Source organism: Phascolarctos cinereus, unplaced genomic scaffold (genome assembly GCF_003287225.1).
Source record: "Phascolarctos cinereus isolate Bilbo 61053 unplaced genomic scaffold, phaCin_HiC Scaffold_2;HRSCAF=192, whole genome shotgun sequence".
In the NCBI taxonomy this organism is placed as follows: domain Eukaryota; kingdom Metazoa; phylum Chordata; class Mammalia; order Diprotodontia; family Phascolarctidae; genus Phascolarctos; species Phascolarctos cinereus.
In genome coordinates, this window is record NW_027555625.1 from 257,216,366 (window position 1) to 257,232,719 (window position 16,354).

The 16,354-nt window shown below is 36.2% G+C and overlaps 1 protein-coding gene across 1 annotated transcript in view; it reads right to left on the minus strand.

Annotated features, from left to right (window-relative positions):
* Positions 1-16,354, minus strand: part of UBAC1 (UBA domain containing 1) — a 35,270-nt gene that overhangs the window by 5,108 nt on the left and 13,808 nt on the right. The window contains exons 3-9 of the mRNA XM_020981867.2: positions 15,093-15,166; positions 11,832-11,939; positions 9,418-9,520; positions 8,881-8,989; positions 7,816-8,038; positions 5,559-5,645; positions 3,775-3,913 (exon numbers count right to left, since the gene is read on the minus strand). Coding sequence (XP_020837526.1) covers positions 3,775-3,913; positions 5,559-5,645; positions 7,816-8,038; positions 8,881-8,989; positions 9,418-9,520; positions 11,832-11,939; positions 15,093-15,166 — 843 coding nt within the window. The remainder of the gene's footprint in view (positions 1-3,774; positions 3,914-5,558; positions 5,646-7,815; positions 8,039-8,880; positions 8,990-9,417; positions 9,521-11,831; positions 11,940-15,092; positions 15,167-16,354) is intronic.

Genomic DNA, 16,354 nt, shown 5'->3' on the forward strand with positions numbered 1-16,354 from the left:
TGGCGAATTTTACAGTAAGGAAACTTCCTTTGCTAGTACTGGTGAGGATATTCTCTGCAACTTATATTCCTAAAGAGTTCCCTAGAGCACTGAGAAGTTTAGTCAATCAATAAGCATTTATTAAGCATCTACTATGTACTAGGCACTGTGCTAAGTGATGGAAAGACAAAAAAAGGCAAAAGACTGTCCTTGCTCTCAAGAAGCTCACAGGATAATGGAGGTTATGTGAATTATCTAGGTTCACAGTCAGTATATGGCAGAGGCAAGAGGAAATCAGGTCTTCCTGACTTCCTGCAATATGCTATGATGCCTCCAATACAAAAAAAAATTAATTTTTAAAATATTTTTAAGCAATTTTAGGGGCTGGAGGGAGGAGAGTTATTAGTAGGTGGTGGAATCAGGAAAGGCCTTATAACTTTGAGTTGACTTTTGAAAGAAAACTAGAGGTTCTGTTTTCCTATGGTGATAAGGGAGCGGAAAGACATGGAATGGGGAGATAAAACATCACATCCAGAACAGCAATAAGGCTAGTCTGGCTGGGACATAAGGTGTGTGATGGGGAATGATATGTGGTAAGTCTGCAAAAGGTGGCTGGAGTCAAGGACTTTAAATTATAAACAAAGGAGTTTACATTTTATCATAAAGGAACTGCTGGAGTTTACTAACCAGGGGAGTGATTTGATCAGAACTTATGCTTTAGGAATATTGCTTTGGTAATCGTGTAGCTGATTAATTGGAGAAGAAGATGACAAGGGAAGAAGACCCTCTAGGAGGCTTTTGTAACAGTCTAGGCAAGAAGTGAAAAGGGCTGAACAAAGGAACTGGCTGTGTGAATAGAAAAAAAGGGATAAATAAATGTGAAAGATTCTCAAGTTAGAATGGACATAAGTGGCAAAGGTAGCAAGTGAAAGTGAGAAGTTAAGGATAACTCTGAGGCTATGACCCTAAGTGACCAGAAGGATGGCAGTACCAAGGGGAGCAGCTAGGTGGCACAGTGGATAGAGCACTGGCCCTGAAGTCAGGGGGACCTCAGTTCAAATTTGGCCTCAGACCAAACATTTGACACTTATTAGCTGTGTGACCCTGGGCAAGTCACTTAACCCTGACTGCCTAAAAATAAAAAAAAATAATAAAACTGGATGGCAGTACCTTCTACAGAAATATGGAAGCTCAAGAATCTGGGACAGGTTTTGGGGGAAAATAACAAGTTCTGATTTTGGACATGTTAGTTGAGATGCCTATAGGAATTTCTATTTGATATGTCTAATAGGCAGCTTGTCATAACAGAAATGTCAACTAACATAGAAGTATCGACTAGACACAGGATCAAGAGATATGAGCAAATTATAGCAAGAAAGATGTTTGTTCTTACTTTTTCCAAAAGCAGCCTAATATAAGTGTATAGACCTTTTTGATTTAGCAAACACTGAATAATCTCAGGTTAAGTGACTGAATAATCTTAGGTCAAGTGGAATTCAACCCCATAATAATGCAGGATCCTATTATATAAGTTTGTTATTATATGGATTAAGATTTATGCCATATCAAATCTTGTCTTCCTCCATATGAATAAAGCAAAAACCTGACAGTGCATGGCTAGCCCACAAGGCAATTATTATTTCTACCAGTGTCATAAAAGAATTACAATACAATTCTTTTTATAATCTCTACCCATAACATTTAATATCTGCACATACCTAAGAAAGTGATTAAATGTTTTCCCCCAAATACCCCACATTTGAAATTATAGGCTTCAAATATATCACCAGGTTTTGTTCCTACCAAATAAAGGCTGAATATTCTGTAATAACCTGTAATTCAAATTCCTTGATTTTCCATATCAAAACTCAGTGAGCAAAATTTCATTAAGCTCTTGATAAGAAATTTAGTAACAATTAACCAACTTAAAAAGTTTTATAAGAGTGTTTATTATTAAAACACTTGCATTTTTCAAAAAGGAAACTATACTATTCACCTGATCCAGCACATGGAGCCAAATATAATACCAAACCAAATTTCTATAATTTAAAATGTCCAAGTGCTAGAAAGCTCTTTTGGCCAATAAAATTTCATTTAACACTAAGTTTTCATCAACAAGAGTTTTTGTATCCTTCAAAACATGGCAGTTTATTTAAAGTACTCTGAAAGTCAGTTAAAATTCAGTTTGACAAGTTGTGATACATGAATGTAATGGGGTATTACTGTGCTGTGAAAACCAATAAATATGTTAAATACAGATAATCAGAGGAAGATATAAACTGATGCAAAGTGAAGTAAGCAAAAGCAGGAAAACTATACACAATGCCTACAAGAATATAGAAGGAAAGAACAATAATAAAACAATAGAAACTGAATACTATGGAACTGTGATGACTAAGTTTGGCTCCAAAGAAGAGACATGAAAAAGTACTCTCCCTCCTCCACTTCTTTATAAGGGGAGAACTATGGGTGTGGTTCATTACACATAATGTCATTCTTTTCCAATGTGTCCATTAGTTTTGCAAATCTTTTTTCTTCTTTGTTACAGGGGATGGCTCTTTGGGAAAGGAAGAAAGGAGACACACATTGGGAAATGTAAGTAATATAGAAACAAAACACATCAATAAAATTTTATTTTGAAAAATCCAGTTGGAAATATTTAAGAGCTGGTACCAAAATAATTCCAAGTAATATCATAACAGAAATTATTAACTTGAGGATTGACATGTGAACCAGAAGCTAAATTCTATCAAAATTCAGTTACTGGTACATGTAGACTCACCTAGCCCCCACATACACATTTTATTCTGATGCAGGCTTAATACAGATGGGTTTTTCCAGGAGAGGAACTTCCTTTTTTTTGGGGGGGGGGGAGGCAATTGGGGTTAAGTGACTTGCTCAGGGTCACACAGCTAATAAGTGTCAAGTGTCTGGTCTGAGACTGGATTTGAACTTAGGTCCTCCAGACTCCAAGGCCAGTGCTCTATCCACTGTGCCACCTAGGTGCCCCTAGAGGAACTTTCTTTTTGACTGAGAAAACACAGCTGCACCACAAGGCAAAGCTCCAAGTAAGGTCTTGTTTTCATAGTTATTATTTCAGCCTTAACAGATCCAACATAAAAGTCTATGCTAAAAGCTGCAAATGCCATTTAACTCTAGGTACATTGCTATAGAAATTTATCAAGTATGTGTTTCCTTTTGTACTGTTTTTTTTTCAGACTGTGAAATAAACCACACATAGGTCCTAATCTTTTAATTCAATTCAACTCTTGCAGCTAAGATTGTTAATCTACACTGCCACATCTGTATAGACTGCCACAAATATGGTTAACTAATTCATTCACAAGAGATTTTAAGCGTTAGAAAGATTCAGGCCAGTTTTTTTTGCTGTTGATTTTTTTTGTCCTGTAGAATATGTAACTCTGTAGTAGATCTAAATGTCTAAGTCCTCACATAGTCATATTCAGATTTCAAGATCTTGGCCTGCCTAAGAAATTACAACTCCTCATATTTCTACAGCACTTTAAATGTTATAAAGTCTTTTCCTTATCCTAAAGGGTAATGTACACATTATTAGATTATTTTATTGATGAGAAAACTGAGACTTAAAAAGGTTAAGCAACTTGCCCACAGTAACCATGATATAAAGTGTTAGAACTGGAGGATGCCAGATGGGAGAGGTAATGCCTAATGGGAGCTACAAATATAAATCAATTCTCAATTTTTTTAAAAAAACTGATCATTTTGAATGGCCACGATTCTATTTGTCTGTGTGCAAAATGCTGCAATACTTACCTAACAAGGTTTTAGGATTAGTTAGTCCTAACTGCACAACTGGGTTGTCAAGGATGGCTTGAAAGAGAGGACTATCTGGATCAATTCCCTTATCTAAATCTTCTGGTGAGGGTTTTCTGTCTCCCAGCAGCCATTCACACTGAAAAATTCAGGAGTAGTAGTCATTGGAATTAGTTCTCCAACAAACATAATTTTTTAAAAATAAGGTGTAAAACACATATATAGACAATCATTTTATGTTCCCAATAAAGAAATATTTTCTTAGTTCTTGAAAAATTCTCGATGTTTACTAATTGAAAGTAAAAAATAAAAATTAAACTAAGTCTAGATTGAAAGTGATGTACCCTGAAAATTAGGCTCTAGAAGAAAAGGAACACAATTCTATCATGGCCTTCTGTGGTTAAGGAAGGGGAATAATATCATTCCTTTAGCTTCCAGAACTTGTTCCCTCACCTGAGATGCCTAAAGCCCTGAAAGGACTCCACCCTGAGGCCAAGCTTCTAGGGACAATGAAACCCTCAATGATTAGCCAACTCTCACCTGATCATACACTTCCTATCCCAATGATTAAACCTCTGATCTCTCATTCCCATTCCCTTCAACCCAACCCCTCCAATGTCTAACTCTAAAAGTTCCCACTCCTTCCAAAGACTGCTCCATGGGTAACAAATACACTAACATCTTAAATCTTCCCCTTTCCAATTCCTTCTCACTGAGACCCTCCTGAATCCATAACCTCCCTGGCTTCCCTTTCCAGCACTTTCTGTAGTTTCACTCATTTCTCCCTGGACTCACTGTTGAGGCAAGAGTTAAAATACATCTTGCTCACCACTGCCACATCCAGGTTCTTCCTCTATAACCAACACTCAGCAGCCTCTCCTCTTTTAAGATTCACTCAGTACATATCTACCACCCAACCAATCAAAATTCTGGTAGCTATTATCTACTGACCTCCAGGACATTCCCTTTCCTTCCTCAATAAGTTCAATGACTAGCTCATGATCTCTCTCTTTTCCTCCTGCCCTCATACTAGAGGAATTCCACCCTCTCACTTATCTCTTGTTGTCTACTACTTGTTTCCCTACTGTCTACAAACATGCCCACATCTACCCAATCCCCTCAAAATCCTCATATCCATCACCAACAGTTATCATCCCATATCTCTTCTCCCTTTTGTGGCTAAACTCCTGATGAAGGCTGTCTATAATCAATGTCTTCACTTTCTTTCCTCTCACTATCTTAACTCTCCGTAGTCTGATTTTTTTTTTAGGCAATTGGGGTTAAGTGACTTGCCCAGGGTCACACAGCTAGTAAGGAAGTGTCAAGTTTTTAGTCTGAGGCCGGATTTGAACTCAGGTCCTCCTGATTTCAGGGCTGGTCCTCTTTCCACTGCACCACCTAGTTGCCCCTATAGTCTGATTTTTGAACACATCATCATTCAACTGAAATTGTTCTCTCCAAAGTTACCAATGTTCTCTTGACAAACCTAATGGCTTTTTTCCAATCTTCATCCTTTCTGACATCTCATAAATAGCCAGGCATTATCATCCTGAGAAAAATTAATCCTAGGCATGAGGGATGACATATATAGAAGCAAGAAAAGAGAGAATCAGAATGAAAAACAGGAGTAGTACAGTTGGCTAGGGTAAAGAGTGGATGTAGGGGAGTACTATTAAACAAGGCGAAAAGAAGTTAACCACACTCTTCAAATTAGGTTTCGAAGAATATGAAGTGAACAAAAATCTCCATTTCAACTGGAAATATTTCAACTATGTAGTACTCACTGCTGCATTTTGCTGGTTGTTGTTTACTTTCAGTGCATCTACCACTTCCTTTTCATCAAATCCCATCTCCATCAGAGCAATGACGGCCTAAATGAAAATTCCACAGCTCATTAAATACCATGCTCACTGAGAATAAGTCAGCAAATTCAATGAACAAGTTATCCAGTATGGAACTAAACCACTTTTCTCCAACAGTATTTAAGCAGAAGGTGCTTCTTATTTACCATAATATAATTATTTTCCCTTATAACTTTATTCCAGCATGGATTGTGTCCTGACTATCCAATCTGATAATTACTAAAGCAAAGGATGGTATAATGTATAATGCTCTTACTAAATGAAGATAGGAATGTCAGTATAGAATCAATGTTAGAACCAGAAAGGACTTTAGACATCATGTAATTCAACTCATTGATGGTAGCTGGATAGGTAGTCAACAAGCATTTATTAAGCACTTTTGTGCTAGGCACTGTGCTAAATGGAGATACAAAGAAAGACAGAGAAACAAATTAGGTGGCTGTGGCCCTGAGAGGGGAATTAATTTGTCTAAGGTCAAACAGAGAGATAGAGACAGGGCTAGAACTCAGGTTTTCTGAGTCATGGTCCAGTGTTACTGCCATTTGCCATGTTGTCTCCTTCACTCAGTAATCTACGAAAAGATTAGAAAGAAAAGTTCCTTTCCAGCCAAGATTAGACATCAGTGAAGAAACTTTTTAGCAATCACAGGTATGATCACACTATATTTCCAGAACTATTTCGCTATAAATCATGAAGAATCTGTATTTTAGTATGATCTTTGCTAAATAAAAACACAGGACCATTTAAAACTAAGATTTAGAGCTGGGAGGGCCCTCAAAGAATGTTAGATATGGAAGGGGCATTAAGAGAACATCTAATCCAATCCCTCCATTTTAAAAATGAGGAAGCTAAGGGACATTGCCTGGAACATGGTAAGCACTTAATAAATACTTTATCCATCATGAAGGTAAAGTAACTTGCACCAATTCATAGTTAGTTAGTAGAAGAGCTGGGACTGGAGAAGCCAAGGTTTTCAAACTCCTAGACTAGCACATTTTGGAATACTGATCCTAGACTAGTGTGTTTTCTAGTAACACATTTTCTACTACACTATTCTGGAATACATGACTATTATTTGTTATAACTGTGATAGACTAATCAAGGAGGGAAAGATTTTTCAGCTATCTTATATTTTTTAAATCACTATTAAAGAAGAAAATATTTAATGCATTTCAAATACCTATCAGAGTGATGTACAGACAAAGTCTTTTTAGGCAGCTTTAGGTTATATAGTATTAAATGTACTGATAATATTAAGCAATTTGAGAATCCCAATAATGATTAGGATGATGAAGATAGCTAGCATTTATATAGTGATTACTATGTGCCAGGCATTGTGTTAAGCACTTAAACAATTATTATCTCATTTGATCCTCACAACAATCCTGGGAGGTAGGTGCTATTATTATCCCCATTTCACAGATGAGGAAACTGAGGCTAACAACAGAGGTTGAGTGACCTGCCCAGGGTCACATAGCTAGTAGCTGTCTGAGGCCAAATTTGAATTTGGATCTCTAGATCAAGCTTTCTATCCCCTGCGCCATCTAGCTGCCCCAGTAATAAAACTAGAATAAAACAGCTAAGTTAGATAGGCCAAAATGATGCACAGAGGTGAAGTAAGGCTAGCTCAATAAAATATAATTAAGGGTAAACCAAATCTCAAAGATTACAGCCTCTGTAACTGTCACAAGCAAAAAGATGGTAGAATAGTTTTAATAATTTCCTTTCTCCTCTACTAACAAATCAATGATTCTATTTGACTAAATAACACAAGGCACTAAGGCATAAAGCTACATACAACAGCTGGTCTATAGCTCTGAATATGAAGAGGAAAACACAAACTCATAGTGTAGCCCCTTTATTTCAACCTATTACATACGGCTAAATGGCATTTTTATCACTGCATAAGAATTGTGTATCAATACATTATTTTATGCCTTCAAATGTCAGGTTCCTAAAAAGAAATCATAGGAATTCAAGTTTAAATGAATCTGGTCTATTTGGATCTTGGGCCATAAAAATTATTTCATAGGATGTTACTCCTTTCTCCCAAAAGCAGAAACTAACCTAGGTTAACTATCAAGTGCCAAACATTCTTCCTTAAGCATATAAGTAACCAATATCCTGAAAAGCAAGATAAAATAAAACTTTAATTTGGAGGCTATCAAATATAACATACTCGTGGATCTGGCCGAAATTCTCTTTTCCTACGGATCTTCTTGAAAATTTCTGTTAGCTCATCCTTGACTTCTTCCCCTTCTGTATTAGATCCACCAGAAGCTTGAGAGGAGGAGGCAGAAGCACCTGCAGCTTCTAATGAAGCCTGACCTGGAAGAGGCGTGTCCACAGCTGGATCTTCTGCATGTTCTATCAACCACTCCATGGCTTGTGTTACTGACATGCTGCAAAATAACAAAAGTTTCTCTACAACAGCAGTGAATTAATTGCTGAAGTCTCAGTGAATTTCTTTATTTTCTTTCAAATCCCTGGAAGGGACTTTTATTTTATTTTAACAACTCTAATAATGTTAACTGGAACTATCCTTATATTTACAATTTTAAAACTATTTAGAAACTAATTCAGAGATGCAATGTCACAAGCCCTAGTTTTCCAAGATACTTGCTGAAGTGTCTGTCTGGCCACTAGAATGCGCAAATCTCTTTTAAAGAGAAGATTATGAAAGAAATTTTTAAAAAAACATTCTGAAGCAATGGTTATAACTATGTAATCAAAGGAGAGAGCATGCAACACAGATTTATGTTCCACATAAGAAGAAACAGTCCACAGACTATTCTTTGGTTTGTAATTTGCTTTTATTTTAAATGTGCCCATGAAGAGGGAATTAACTTCAAAACACAGGACCTGAGAATAATACCAAAGACAGATAATTTTGAGTTGTTGCTATTACACATACACACCCCACACACTCATATGCACATGGGGGAAATAAGATAATAGATGACAAAATTTTCCTACTGTTTTGGACTTAAATTCAACTATCTTTGCCAAAAAAAATTTTAAAGTTTTGGCACTGCTTTCTCTTCATAAAAGCCTTATGAGTATAGATAAAACAAATTGTATGCACAATTTACAACACTGAGATACCCAAGCTCTCCTTTGAATTTTTTGTGGTGCAAAACAGTTTAAAATCCATGTATTCAAATCTATCCTTTAAAACGGTAGAAAGAGAGGAAAGGATCAGGGGAGGAGAAAAACTTTCTTTGACATTTATAAAAATACATACTGATTGAGACGAAGTGCTTTCACAGCTCTGTTCTCAGGGAAGCCCATTTCTGTAAGTTGTCTCAACGCCACTTCATCTACTCGGTCATCATCATCCTCATCCAACATTGCTATTAGCAAGACAGAAAAAAAATGTGACACTGTGGGTAAAATAGGCAATTCCATCTAAGGTAACAAAATGTTAGCAGAGATGGAATTTATATTGCCTAAGTACACTTTAGATTTAGACAAGATGGCATCTAAGTAATTTGAACATGTCTGAAAGGCACAAGGATGTTGATTAATGCAACACTGTTGATTAATGCAGCATATGATAAATGACAAAGTAAGGAATAAATACATATCTAGAGAGAGACAGAGACAAACACAGAAAGTGCAGTCTTCTTTCTGCCAGTTTACCTACTAAGGACTATGGGTCACAATCAACTGGTAATAAAAAAAAATAGCATGAGGAAATAACATGTTCATTCAATTATTGCATATAGACCATTTTTATTAGGTTATAGTATCATAAAATAAATCTGGGATGTGATCATACCATTTGCCTTTTTAAATAATTCAACTGCATCTGGGTTCAGTGCTAACAATTTCTGTGCAACCTCTATAAGTGAAACCAAGATCTTCCTGAGTTCTGTCTGGAACTGCAATAAAAGAAAAAAAGTAAATTATTTCTGCAAGACTCCAAAGAACTGAAATAGGTTGATAGCACCATTATTTTATATTAGGACTTTCATGTATAAAAAGGCTATTTAATTTATTTGAGTTATCATATTGCTATTTTACATCAAACAGGCCAAAATCTATCAGGGCAGGGGTAGGGGTGGAAGAAAGGTGTTTATTTCTCTTATTCTTCAACTCAAACGGAAATGACAGGGAAATTAGCTGAGTAGTTCAAATGTAATCAAATCCTTATTATTTAAATCAGCATGTACTAATATAGTCTGGAGTCTCTAGTGCCCCACAAATCTTTCTGGCTAATAATACAAGTCTAAAAGTACAAAGTGATGGTAGCTGGTTGCTAAATATATTGAACAAACCTAGCTTTGCTTCATTTAATAAACACAACATTATGCTAACTGGTTGCTAAGTATTCTGCACATCTCCTCTTTTGCTTCATTTAATAAGAGAAAACAGACTTCCCTTAATTTGATGGAACAAGCATACTCAGATTTCTAATTTCAGTCATACTAAAATAATGATTTGTCTGAATATAGTCTGCTATAGCAAATGGGTTTTCTAAATTAGAAGGAAGTAATTGTTGGAAATACAGGAGGAAGTCCATTATAACATGGTTATTACAAGGATTTTGATATAGCAGAGACTAAATTATATCAACTCTCCCCCAAAATCCCATCCCCTCATCCCACCCCACCCCCCATGAAGAACTGCTGCCTTTCTTTGTATCCCTAGCACATAGCATAGCACCTGGCACATAGTAGGTACTTAATAAATGACTGTCATACAGGAGAACTCCAGAAGAACACAAACCAGGGGTAGGGAACCTGTGGCCTCAAGGCCACAAGTGGCCATCCCTGACATAAGACTATAAAATGAGTTTTATCCCCCAATAATGTAACAAGAGTTCTACTGTGCTTTATGAACTCTGACAACAAAGAGCTCAGAATCAACAGGTTCAAAGGAACAGAATAATTCATTAAGAATACATCAAGCAGACAAACACATTTGCCTCTTTAGAAACAATTATATCCTGACTAACAGAAATATTTAGACAAATCTCAAGAAAAGCATTTTCTATAATGTGTTTGAGGAAGACTCATATCACCACCATATGGTCAGGCTGTTCTTACTAATGTGAGTCAGACACACAGAAGATAAAATCTAAGCAGGTGCTAGTCAGTCTCTATGCATAAAACTCAATATCTTAGTTTGGGTTGTATCTCAATTAACTTGAAACTAACATCTTCAAATCACCTGAAACTTTGGGGACCAAAATCTTCTCCATAAAATGACTCAAAATAAAATTATTCGAAAAAAAATCTGTATAAAAGCAGTATTCAAAACATGTGAGGTAGAAGTATAGTGTCCAGAAAAAGGGAGAAAATATTGCTCCCTATCCTCATCAGACCATATCTACAGTACCACATTCAGTTTCGTATGTCATATTTTAAGAGGAATTTTGAAAAGGATGGCTTAGTGACAGACAATACCTATCTGCCACCTGAGGACCAACATAAGTGAAATTCAAAGAGGTTCATCATTACAGGGTTGGCAATCAGGTGATTCATTTGTTGGGCCATAGAGACTCATGAAGACTCTCTACTAAGCTAAGATACTAATCTGTATCAGTGAAAGGATTATTCACATTGATGAACTCATTGATCCCTGAAGCACTGAATTAAGTATTGAAAACTAGAGCATGTCGAGAAGTAAACAAGATAAACAATGGACCAAAATAATTTTATATGAGGAATATTTGAGGAACTAGGGATAGTGAGCTTGCAGAAAAGAAGACTTAAGACAAAATATGATCATTGTCTTCAGCTATCTGAAGGGCTATCATGTGAAAGTAGGATTTCCTCTATTCCAGCAGAATGAGCATCAGTAGTAGGAAGTTCAAGGAAAGCAAATTTTACTGCAATATCAGGAAGAACTTTCTAGCAATTAACAGTTGTTTAAAAAGTAAAAAGTGAGTTCCTCGTCATTGGAAGAGTCCAGGCAGAGCCTAGAAGCCTACCAAATCGAGTTGTGGAAACAGGATTCACACTTAGGATAGTAAAAGATCAGAGTAGATGACCTCTAAGGTCTCTTCCAACACTAAGATTTTACAATTCTATGAAACTGTCAGTATATTCACTCAGTATCTTACTCTCTAACCCAACTTTCAAAGAACCTTTTTCCACCTGTTAAATCAAAATCATCTGGACTTTAAGTTTTTTTCACTAGATGAATTTTAGAAATGTGTCAAATGAGGTTATATCTTCAAATACTCACATCTCTCATGCTGTGATGGGCCACGGTCCTGTCCACACTGTGGGAGGGAATATTTGCTGTTGCTTTGAGAATAGCATCTTTATCTGGAGCTTTTTGTTCTTGCTTTTTCTACACAGAATTAAGAAACTTAGTAACAAAAAAACAGAATCATCAAGGAAGTAAAATAAATAAATTTACTAAATAATTGACAAAGCTTAGAAATTAAACTATCTGGCACATCAACAAATTAAATTTTCTATAAGACAGATGGGTCCAAATAAGAATTTTCAAATTAACTCTTTGCACTGCTTAGTCACAAAAATATAGCAGGGACATATTATTTAGGATATGGAAAAAATGTGATGTCTTAAACTGATTAATGTGACTAGAAATGAGGAATGAAAAAAAGTGAAAATTTAACATTTAAACTCATAGGTCTGACTAGGTGGCATAATTCTCGGAGCTCTAATCAGTTGTAATTGGGGATGTGGATATGTTAATTTTGGGAAGAGTTATACATAGCAACACTATCTTATATTTACATAGCCCTTTATAGGTTACAAAATGCTTTATATACATTACCTCATAATAGTCCTGTGGAGTACAATGCAAGTTTGCAAGGTGAGGAAAATGATGTTCAGAGAGGCTATGTCACTTGTCTAATGTTACAAAATTACTGAGTGTACAGTGAGGACTGAAAACCAGGATTTTTGAGTCCAACTCCAGTATTCTTTCTACCACGCCACCCTGCTTCTCTTAACCTTATAGATTTATACTCTTTTCCCCTCTACAAATAAATACTGCACAGTTTTATAATGGGCCATAGAATTTTACATCTTTCCTAAAATGTCAAACATACTTCAATGAATTTGTGGTCTCATATATTTCTTCCATAAATGCAGCTCACAACCCACCCAAACCTCATCTTGGGCAATTTCTATACATGTTCCTGCAAAGGTTATACATAAAATAGCTAAAGAATATGCAGGTCAACTCTCTTTAGGTCAGTGCTTCTTAAACTGAAATCTTTGAACTTCAGAAAATTGATATCTAGATTTTAATATAATTGGTTTCCTTTGTAATCCTATGTATTTTATTTTATTCACTTAAACATATTATTCTTAAAATTGGTCCAGACTGTCACAGAGGTTCATGACACAAAAAAGTTAAGAAGATTTAGGGCTTTTTAACATACATTGTGAATCCTGGTACAACCCCCAGAAGAACACATGATGAAAATGCTAGCTAATTTAATTCTACTTTCCTATGTATTTCCAGTTCATTGAGATTCCTTAACACCTATATGTCAAAGGTGAAGGCTAAAAACAAATAGAACATGAACAACATAGAGCTAAATAAAGTCAGATAAATAGTAACAAAACAGAAAATTTGTCTGGTATACATTAGATATAGGGCCTTTACGTATGCAGTAATAAGAAAGACAGCTTGGTGAATGCTCAAAAATGTAACCTGAGAACTGACTTTTTCCCCTCAGTAATTCTCATCAAGAGAAGAGTGTGTTCTAGAGATGTAGATGGCAATACTTTGGCTGATTCAATGTGTGTGCTAGAGGCCAGGTGTAATTAAAGATAAGAGGTCACACAGTGGCCCAAAGCCACTCCCTCACAATTTGGCCCAACTGGAGATGGTAAGGCAGCTTGACATCTTAAAATAACTCTTTCAGTGTATTGAGTACATGAGCATAGCCCTCTCAATTCTGTCTTAAAATAGTTTGGCCTTCCACTTCTCTAGGGGATGATTACTTTCTCTAATCCGTTACAAAGCTTTCTCTACAAACCTTAAGCCATGAAGGATATGTTATTACTATTATTATTTTTATTTCAAGAGACCTGAGCTAAATGAATATACATAAACATACTATGAGGGAATGAAGATTTTTCTTTCTAAGACAGCTCTTCCTGAATGGCCACATGCCTAAACTGTGGTGTAAGCAGCAACACGAAACTATATTTTACTATTATGCAATTTAGGCTTTGTAGCTAATGCTGGAGAACTAGTAGTTTGCTTTTTGGGGGTTTGGTTTTCTTTGGCATCCAATTTTATTTTAAATTTCACTGAGAGTCTATCATTAGAAATCAAAATAAAGGAATACACAAAAACTACAGTTCAAATCTCACTGGTGAAGGAAAGAGACTAGATTGTTTTCAGAGGACTTGTATTCAAATATCGCTTCTGCCACTCAGGATGGCTTCAGGGAAGTCATACATCTTTCTTTTAGTCATTCCATCACTTCCCAGCATGCTTGCTGAGTAGGAAAAAAAAAAGAAGAAAAGTAAACCCAAAGTGGTTTGCTTTGTTGTTTCACTGGTGTCCCAGGAAAGCGAAGAAGAAGGCTGGCCAAGATTTCTGGACTTGGAGTCATAATACCTGGGATTCTAGTCTTACGAGGACGTACAGTGAAAAGAGCACTAAATTTATTGTCAGAGAACCTGAGTTTGAATCCTGGCTCTGCCACCTCTGCTTAGACTACCTTAATCAAATCACTCCATTTATTGGGCCTCATCTGTAAAATGAAGAGGAAGCACTAGATGACCTCTAAGCTCCCTTCCAGATCTAAACCTACGATCATACTAAGCTCTATAATTTTGGTCACAGGATAATTTGGTTGTACAAAAAGCATACTAATAAAAATCACATCTCTATTCTGCAACTTAAGATGAAAGAAAATTGACATCTAATAACTCCATATTCAATTAATGGAAAGACAAGGTCTTAATAAAGTAGGGGACAGAGATAATATCCTGAAATACCACTTTCCTCACTCAGGCTCTTTTTTGCGCTAGATTTTCTAATCAATGTATGAGAAGTAATCAAGTGAAGGGCACTATAGTTGAACTCTTCCAGATGATTTGTGCTCTTCCATCATGGCTGACATAGATGTCCGAGGTATGGAGAGAGGGGCATAAGGAATAATTTTAGCTTACTGGTACAATGAAGCAACTGAGAAGAGCTGAACAATAGCAGAGATCACCTACGCTCTCTCCTTTCTTACAGAAGGCACAATTAGGTCACAGAGCATGATTGTTATGTGTCCAGGGAAAAAAAAATAATTTGTTGACAAGATCAGGAAGTACAGAAAGTTATGAAACCATAACAACAAAACACTATATTGATAATCTGCTGGGACCTGAAAATAGTTTTATCATTCAGATTATTGCTCTGTAATGGTATTAAGAACAACAGAATCTATCTTAAACTATAAACAGCCTCAGACTCTAAGATTTGAAATTAATCAGCAAGTATTTATTATCCGAAACTAACCTTTTCCTCAGCTGAGACGTCAGTCATCTTTGGAGGAGGAGGAGGAGCTCGTTTTTTTACCAATAATAAAACATCTGAAAGAAAATTATACTTGTCAACAAAATTATAAAAAACCATATATACATAAAATGTACCGGTGATCATTAAAATGCTGCATTGCCTGGGTGAAAGGGCCTGGATGTTCTCTCTGAGTCTCTTCTAAACCAAGGAGTCTATGGAAACACACCTCTATTATTTACATAAGACTAATTATACTATGTTCATATACACAACTGCATGCAAACTGTGAAAAGTAGTACAGGCAGAAGTTAGTTAACAAAAGTTTTAATAAAAATTATAGGAGGCAGCTAGGTGGCACAGTGGATAGACCACCAGCCCTGGAGTCAGGAGGACCTGAGTTCAAATCCAGCCTCAGACACATAATACTTCCTAGCTGTGTGACTCTGGGCAAGTCACTTAAACCCAAATGCCTCACAAAAAAAGAAAATTATAACAGGATTCAGGCAATATTTCACTATAAGCTATTGGATATAGTATCTCTATGACACTGGTAAAAGTGAGAAAGACTAGTTGGGATTTGTAAAGTGGCAAAAATTTGGTGGACTTAACTGATTCAGAAAACTATCTGAAAAGCTATGAGAACCAATTAGTAAGTATATTTTATTAAGGCCTACTTTGTGTCAAACACTGTGCTGGGTACCTGGGATGCAAATACAAAGAACGAAATAATATACACTTGTAAGGAGCTTATATTCTAATAGAGGAAACAGATACAAATATTTTGTTGTTTAATCATTTCAGTCGTGTTCAACTCTTCTTTCTTGGCAAAGATACTAGAATGGTTTGCCATTTCCTTCTCTAGCTTATCTTACAGATGAGAAAACTGAGGCCAACAAGCTTAAGTGACTTGCCCAGGGTCACACAGCTAGTAAATGTCTGAGGTCAGATTTGAACTCAGGAAGATAAGTCTTCCTGACTCCAGGCCCAGCATTTTATCCACTGCATCACCTAGCTGCCCACAGATACAAATGTATGTATATATGAAACAAACAAAAAGTTAAACACAAGGTAGTTTGGGAGGGAGGGCACTAAGAATCGGGAAAATGCTTTATGTGATGTTTGAGTTGTGTCTTCAGAGAACAATATGGCTTTGTGAGGTGGAAATGAGTGAAAAATCATTTCAGGCAGGGGGAGATAATCAGAATAAAGGCAGACATGAGAAAGAGTGTCATGTGTGAGGAATAGAGAGTGACAGCAAGTTT